The sequence below is a fragment of the Rutidosis leptorrhynchoides genome, chromosome 10, assembly GCF_046630445.1.
Source record: "Rutidosis leptorrhynchoides isolate AG116_Rl617_1_P2 chromosome 10, CSIRO_AGI_Rlap_v1, whole genome shotgun sequence".
Taxonomy (NCBI): Eukaryota; Viridiplantae; Streptophyta; class Magnoliopsida; order Asterales; family Asteraceae; genus Rutidosis; species Rutidosis leptorrhynchoides.
The window spans coordinates 299,695,310-299,703,146 of record NC_092342.1 but is presented as its reverse complement, the minus strand read 5'-3'; the positions used below and the strand labels follow the sequence as shown (position 1 = coordinate 299,703,146).

At 33.5% G+C, this 7,837-nt stretch overlaps 1 protein-coding gene and 1 long non-coding RNA gene across 4 annotated transcripts; one reads left to right on the top strand and one right to left on the bottom strand.

The window, feature by feature from the left end:
* Positions 1 to 1,375: 1,375 nt before the first annotated feature.
* Positions 1,376 to 3,765, bottom strand: LOC139873091 (probable 1-acyl-sn-glycerol-3-phosphate acyltransferase 5). Its single transcript, XM_071861027.1, has 3 exons — positions 3,209 to 3,765; positions 2,598 to 2,728; positions 1,376 to 1,785 (listed from the first exon to the last, which is right to left on the bottom strand). Exons 1-3 carry the CDS (start codon positions 3,763 to 3,765, stop codon positions 1,376 to 1,378), a joined length of 1,098 nt encoding a protein of 365 aa, XP_071717128.1.
* A 442-nt stretch (positions 3,766 to 4,207) lies between these two features.
* On the top strand, positions 4,208 to 7,315 carry LOC139873071 (uncharacterized). Of its 3 annotated transcripts, XR_011767259.1 has the most exons (6): positions 4,604 to 4,892; positions 5,029 to 5,137; positions 5,310 to 5,406; positions 5,649 to 5,718; positions 6,088 to 6,242; positions 7,028 to 7,315. It is a non-coding gene; the product is annotated as an uncharacterized lncRNA (long non-coding RNA). The 3 variants fall into 3 exon arrangements; XR_011767258.1 differs by lacking the exons at positions 6,088 to 6,242; positions 7,028 to 7,315 and adding an exon at positions 4,208 to 4,597 and having other exon boundaries at positions 4,800 to 4,892; positions 5,649 to 6,078; XR_011767257.1 differs by lacking the exons at positions 6,088 to 6,242; positions 7,028 to 7,315 and having other exon boundaries at positions 5,649 to 6,077.
* Positions 7,316 to 7,837: the final 522 nt, after the last annotated feature.

Below are 7,837 nucleotides of genomic sequence, written 5' to 3'. Positions count from 1 at the left end.
GTGACTTATCGCGTTATAAAACCTTAAAAGGGATTAGTATAAATTAATTACCATTGTTTCCGAAGCCTGAACTGAAATTAAGGCGCGTGTTTAAATATGACGCGTTGCATAATGATATATATGTCAGCATATAGTATGAGATTTTGTTAATGATAGTTTAAGTGTCAATAAGTACCAACTTAAAGGATTCATAAACTAAATAATGACATCGAACCGCAAAGTACAACACAAGTTTTAACATTAGATTTGTTTGATCTCTATTTACTACTAACACATACCCAATCAGCAAGTTTTAACATTAGATTTGTTTGATCTCTAGATCTAATAAGCAGTTCATACTTTTGTTAGAGAATATAATTATAATCATCCATTTATAAGAAGATAGTTAAACTAAATTATCATATTAAGTCATCTACTGAGAGTAAGACCTTATTTAGTGGTGACGGGCGTGATGGGGTGTGATGGATGTTTTTGTGGGGTATAGTGCTGAGTTGGCAAAGGTGATGGCGTGATGGAACTTGTAATGGTATGCGTGATGGGGGTGTGATGAGTTAAATTGATCCCATATTTAATTTTTTTTTTTTTTTCATTTTTCTTTGAGTAAATCATTATTAGTTCAGTTTTTATTAATTATTAGTTAATTAAATTAATTTAAAATAGTTATAAGATAATAAATTGTTAGTTTTATACGGAGTATTATTAATTTAATATTTGTTTATTACGGAGTACATATGATAAGCTTCATATGATACTTTAATATTTTATTGTACTATTTTGTAAAGTTTTTGGAAATACAGGGGCTTAATATGTAAGTTTGAATTATAAACACCCACAAAATTCATCTTCTTCGCAAAAATACCTGCAACTAAAAATACACACACAATACACACACTCTATCTCATATTGTGTGATTTTTTAAAATAAAAGAATAAAACAAGAAAGATGAAAACGGAAATGACACTTGGCAATCAGGGAATGAGTATACTAAACCATGGCGCCGTGTGATGCTCGAAACACGCCTACAACATTTTGCTTCTATCACGCCGCGTAGTGGCTTGATCATGGCGTGATGGTGGTGTCTTCGGAGCCACCACGCTGCGTTAAACAAAGTCTAAGGTGCATTGGTGGTATAGGTCAACAGATGACAACCATCGTGCTTTTGTAACACGAAATATATCCATCAAATTTTCATTGACATAATTGAAGTAACCAATTGTTAACATCAAAAGCCTTAGGGTTGCCTATATTTTGATACTGATGTGCGCGGTGAATATATAGACCGAATCTGATAATCAAGGATGAGTTACCCTTATTATCATTATTGAATTGGCTCAAACTACAAACATTTCGTCTATTGATACAGAAAATAAAGGTTTTACAAAGTGAAAACAGGCGATGGGCGGATATTCAAATAAGTAGCTGATCCTAAATATGCACACACCAACGATATGTATACTTTAAACAAAATTGACGAGAATAACGTTAAGTATACGCATATGGATGTAAAGATGATCACCCAAAAAGCGTTAAATAAGAATGATACGGTAGGAAGGTCTCCTTCTGTTCCTTGGTGTGGAAAACAGCCCTGTGAATTAAAATCAGACAGCAATTTGTCCTTTTTAAAGAATGCTTCGATTAACCAAGAACCAACCATTTTTTCAGACGCTGGAATATCGTTTATAGCAATACGTCGAACGTAAATATGAACTTCAGAAGGGGCCACACCAAAGGCATTATCTAAGAAAGTTGGACAGCGGTTTTTGTAGCCAATGGTGATATCATAAACTGCAATATATCATGAACAATGAATAATTAAAAGCACATTTGAAGAAACAAGTAGGCAGCAGCAATCTTCTAGTAACAGAAAAAGTTGAAACATAATTAATGACCAAACAATGTTGTAAAAATTCCGATTAAGAACAGCCAATTATGATTCTCTAAATCCGTTCAATTAATCGGTCAATGTCGGTTAATGGATCAAAATCAGATTTGAGTCGGTCAAAGTCAAAAATGGCTAAGGTTTTAATATATATATATATATATATATATATATATATATATATATATATATATATATATATATATATATATATATATATATATATATATATATATATATATAACTTTTTTTTTTAAAAAGGCAAACTCACACACTCCACTATACAATTTAACCACGAAATATATATACAAATTGTCCTAAGTAAGCAGGACTCGAACCCTCAACCTCCTAGTTGGAAGGGCCTCGATACTCTTGGGCTAATTAAATAAACGATTATGTTTATGTTTTTAGACAGTTACGTTAAAGTTTATTTTTTATGTTTATGGGTTTCTTCTACATTTACGTATGTAATTTTGAAATTTATATTTTATATGTATAAAAAGTCCAATCCGAATAAATCTTGATTAATCCCCAAGTTGCCGACTAACCCCTCCAAATCCCGACCCAGTACTCCTGAGTAGCGAGTTTTGCAACCTTGCCAACTAATCCCCTAATGTTTGATTTTATCATTTACTAACCAACGCCATCCCCTTATAAACATGAAGTACCAACATAATATAGAGTATATGGAAATCATAGATAGTTAGGATAGTTAAACCTGCATCTAGGCAGCCCCTCAGTTCCTCTAAACAGGCAACAAAACCCTTCGTTTTCGGGAGCAGAACATGATGCAAAACGGGTAGACCGTTTTCGGACGCAGATTTCTGGCTACGAATGCATTTCTGTTCGCTGCACCAGACAGAAAATTATATCAGTTCATATAAGCTGTTTAGAAATAAACAAGCAAGAATCATCAATGCACATAATAGAAGACGTGATGAGATATACTCAACGAGTCAATGGCCTCATTATTTAGTTCTTATGGATTATGGATATCATTCGAATCCTTTAATATACATCTCAATTCTCAACAGGTGTCAATTTCGATCAAAGTTGCAAAAATCGTTACTCGGGGAGTACTTGGTCGGACTTTTTAAGGAACACTCAGCAGCTTGGGGAGTACTCGGATGTTGACCAAGTTTGACTTTCACTGATTTTGACCGATTTTCCGAGTAATCCCGAGTTTTGAGTGGGGAGTTTGACCAAGTTTGACCGAGTAATTCCGAGTTCTGCAACACTGATTTCGAACCGTTAGGGGATCTGCTTACTGCATATAATTACCGATCATCCCAACCTAGAACTGTAAGAAAAACATAGTATAAGTATTACGTGAAATCAGTGCCCTCGGGAAAAACAGCAAGCCAGAGAGGATCCTTTTTATTCTTAAAACTCGAAAGCATCCGGCGCATACGTAACTCGTCTACCTCCCATTTTCTCTCGACCGAAATAAACTCCAAAATATGAAACGCCCAACCAAATACCGGTAGCTTCATCAAACTGCTCTTAAGAACATATTTAACGTATCCTAAACGTCCTTTTCGCAACGCAAGATCCCACAAGTACATCCAGTCAACCTCGGTTCTATGGTTTGCAATGATCAACACTCTTTCGTTTGCAGGAACAGCTTCGCCAGAAAAAACGACCTTTGTTTCGTTTATTTTTTCGAATAGAAAAGGCCATAAAGCTAGCCAGCTACCGAAGAAAAAGGCGGTTGCTTTTCTGCTGTAATGAAGACTAAAAAGTCTTACGATAACGGCTGTGAAAAATCCACAGTAGACTAAAATCACGAATGCTGTTGAAAGCAACACCAATAAACAACACAAGCCTCTTAAGAATCTCAATGGAGTTAAAACGCGTGTTTCGGGTTCATTAATGTCGACTTCCATATTCTTTCTACAATTTTCAAAACCGTCTTAAAGGCTCATGAGATAACTTGTGCCTGGGAGAAAAAAGTTGATAAAACAGCTTAGTACGAGTTGGAAATATCGTTGCATACAAACTGTACAAGTATCAAACACATAGATTCATGGTCAAACCATAATATGGCCCAGTAAATAAATATAAGGCTTGGAGACGGACCTAACGAGTCTTCTCTTCTCTTCTCTTCTTCTCTACCATTTACAAAGCGGATAGATTACATCCAACGTGTCATACAACCCTTTACTTTCGCTTTTTAATCCACGTGTTAATTCGTAATTAACTATTAATTATTTTTATTAATTACCATAATAAGACAACTAGCTCAATCCTATTCGCCACAGCTCTTAATTACGACTTTTATTTACATTCATAATTAATATTCATAATATGCTTCTCCAAAACCTGCAATCCCTTTCTCCTCCAACAACACCCGCCTCTTCTTCATCGGGCTTTATTCCCGCCGACGGCCATAAACAACCTCGCCGCACCCACTAAAAAATCCGGTACATTTTTGCGAATCTGAAGGTACCAATTTTTTTTATATCTCCCATTTCGTTCTAAATGCCGCCTTCAAACCCTAGGGTTTCAATTGCGATTTTTGATTCCATTCATATTTGTTTATAAACCCTAATTATGAAATTGATGGTGACGTTTGTTGTTAATACATCAATCCAAAACCCTTTAATTGATTGAAATTGATGTAATGTTTTCCGTTCATTCAATTGGAAATATGAGGTCACCGAATCATTGTATTCCTTCGACGTTGTCATGTACTAAATCACCGATGGTTACTTTCAGGTAATCGAATTGATTCAATCAGACACGTATTAGTGTTTGTGTTTTTTTAATTGATAGTTATACGAAATGTAATATTTAGTTTAGTAGTTTTTTAGTAAACTTTAGTTTTATTAGAAACTTAATTTTTTATGTATATAAAATATCGCTGAACACTGTTTAAATTTTGTTGTTTATGATGTTTATTGCGTGGTAAACATACAAGTGACTAAACCAGTCCTGAGAAGAGTTTGATTCTAAAAACGAGAGGAGCTATATGATCGGCCTCTTATTGATTTCCACGTGAAAATATATTGCTGTAAGGATCAAAACTTTAACCAGTTAGGCTCCGCACAAAAAGTTGATTCAGCTTCACTTCCCAAACTTATTTGCGTAAACTATGTTATTTGTTTACTTTATATTAAATTTAATTTATTTTATTTATGCCTTGGCAGTTTGAGAAACATGAGCTACTTGAGATGAGACGTGTTGCAGCATATATCTACAATTGAAATTGATCCACCGTTGTACGCAAATGTTGACAGATATGTCTATTGGACAAAAGTAAGTGTTTGTTGTGAAGTTCATAGCTGATGACACATTCATTCAGATTTATGTAAGAGGATTATTTGGCAATTGAAACAGAATTTGGCATAAGTGTTGACCCAATTTAATAATACCTTAAAGCAATTAAATAGATTGGCTCATTCTTATTACAACTTGTGATTAATGGCAGGTTTGGGGAGCGTAGGTAACGGGCTCATTATAGGAATTTAACTAATGAAGATATTGGGGTTTCAACTAAGAAACTTAATGATGCTGGATTTAGTTTGGTAATACTAAACTTTTATTAGTAATAAAAAATGATCAAGTATATTGGCGCATTATTCAAAATTCATACTTATGATATGATGTATCCACAGCTAATATCATATTTTAATATATGTATATACGGGTGTCAACTATTACGATCACTTTTAGTGAAACTAAATATGTGAGTGCTGATGTTGATGAAAACTTGATAAAACTAAACTGGTGATTATTTTATAACATCTCTTTCCTTTTCTCTTACCAGTTTTGCAGATTGAGCCAACCCAAGTGGAAATCTGCCTCATTGGTTTTGATCCAAAGACATGCCGCAGTGTGTAAGTGATGATTATCTCGGGCTTTTATGGTTTGCTATTATTGACTTCGTCTACTGTGGATTATTACACTAAATTATCTAAGGAATTTGTGATTATCTTATGTGGTGGGGTGTTTCAGATTGGCTCATTAGTATTGTTTATTTGTTTTAGTGTTTTGATTAAGCATTAATCAATGTGTTTGCAATCACAGTAACATTATATTGTACTCACAGAGTGTCATAAATGAATCAGTGTGTTTTGGATCGTTGTTAATATTTCACAAGTGTAAACACGTTTCGTGATATACACTTCTTTCCTTCTCGGGACATAACTGTTTAAAATGTTTACATTCTTTCTCAAATGATAATTGGATGCTATGTGTTATTCCAGGAAGGGGTCTGCGAGTGATATCACTTGCCTTTTTGTGTACACCTTTTACGGTTTATTGGCTCTAAGGTGGTTCTAAAAGTCGGATCAAAGAATGCTCTCTTGCTTGGTGCCACATGTTATTGGTTGTACATAGCTGCTAATCTGAAACCATCATGGTAATTAGTATTATTTCATTTAACACTGCTAAATCTTTTGATATAATTCTTTTACTAACTGCAATCTTATAACGGCCAAATATTTTGCTGAAATCAAATGATGCCCACCTTTACAATGTCTAACTGTGACTATTTTAATTTTCCTCGCTCATAGGTATAAAATGGTGGCTAATAGTTATTCTATCTGACATTTGATTAAAGGTGGCAAAATGGGTCGGATGACGGGTCAAAACAATGTCGACTGAAACTTAACACATATTTCACTATGGATTTTAGTGACCCAAGAACGCATTTCTAATAAATGATAATTGCGTCAATCATGATTACAAAACCGATAACCATACAGTAATAATCTGACCATTTGACTAGAGTTTAGAAGTTTTATGCTTTAAAATTTAGACTTCACTATATTTTCATCACATTTGACCTATACGCTCTTACACTACATTTTTTTATTCAACTAATTTGACCATTTTAAGAAAAAAGCCTACTCATATCAACCGAATTATAAGTAAATCGGCTAATAATATAAACAACATGATTTAGTTTGATTATAAAATTATTTGAACAAAACTTGCTATAACAACACGTATTTATCATGTATGGGTAATAGATATAAATTGATAATTATAAAATAACAGATGATGACTTGATCCCTATTTTCATTGTAAATCAAATCTTTTTGATAATAGTGATATTCATTATATGGTATTCATTTTTGTAATCATGCATATTGCTACACTTTACCTACTCAACTGACTTACCCTTTATTTATACCATTTCAGATATGATTATTTTTATTATCTAACAAGATAACCAAGTGCACTGTAACTTGTATTTGTTCAGCTACGTATGTGTCTTAGAAAGTCAGGTTATCAATTGCAACATGTTGAATTTGAAACCAATGTTATGTCTAAACTCTAAAATTAACTTTTCATTTTATGTTACCTGGGTCATCAGGATCTTACGGGCAATTTTAATGTAGCTGTAAGTGGATTATTTTTATGTTATAAAACCCTGCTATGTATTCTTCTGCAACTACACCGATCTTAAAACTTGGATCTGTTTTATGTGTTAAGGAGATCCTAAGGAATAAGCGTACATTACTACTACCATTCTTAACTGAAAACTTTGTTATGCTACCACATAATTTTGTAACCAGGATGTTTGAATTTCATTCTTCATTTGCTTCTATTCAACATTTAAATGTTTTCCGGTTGAGCCGATTGATCGAATGGCGTGCAAAATTTGAAAGGTTTTCTACAATCTTAGTGTAACCAGGACTTTGACCCGTTTTATGAGGTAATCAATTTGATGTTGATTACCTCTTTATGTGCTTAATACATGTACAATAACAAAAAGCTTCATTGATGTTGAGTTTTATGAGGTATCACAGCTGTTTAGGACTTAAGGAGTGTCTATTATAGATGAACAAATAGTAACAATTACGAGAACTATTTTTTAGATCTGCCGTGCAACGCACGGGCTTTTAAAATCTAGTAATTATTACAATGCAGAAGAATAATATGTAGATAAGCCCTACATCTACATCCATATAAACACAGCTCCAAAAATAAAAACCGAGATAAACATAA

Excerpts from the sequence above, each read along its gene's own strand:
- LOC139873091 (XM_071861027.1), bottom strand. The coding sequence starts at position 3,765 with ATGGAAGTCGACATTAATGAACCCGAAACACGCGTTTTAACTCCATTG. Across the intron at positions 2,729-3,208 it reads CCCGAGGGCACTGATTTCAC|CGAACAGAAATGCATTCGTA; the intron begins GTAATACTTATA and ends TGTCTGGTGCAG. Across the intron at positions 1,786-2,597 it reads GAGGGGCTGCCTAGATGCAG|TTTATGATATCACCATTGGC; the intron begins GTTTAACTATCC and ends GATATATTGCAG.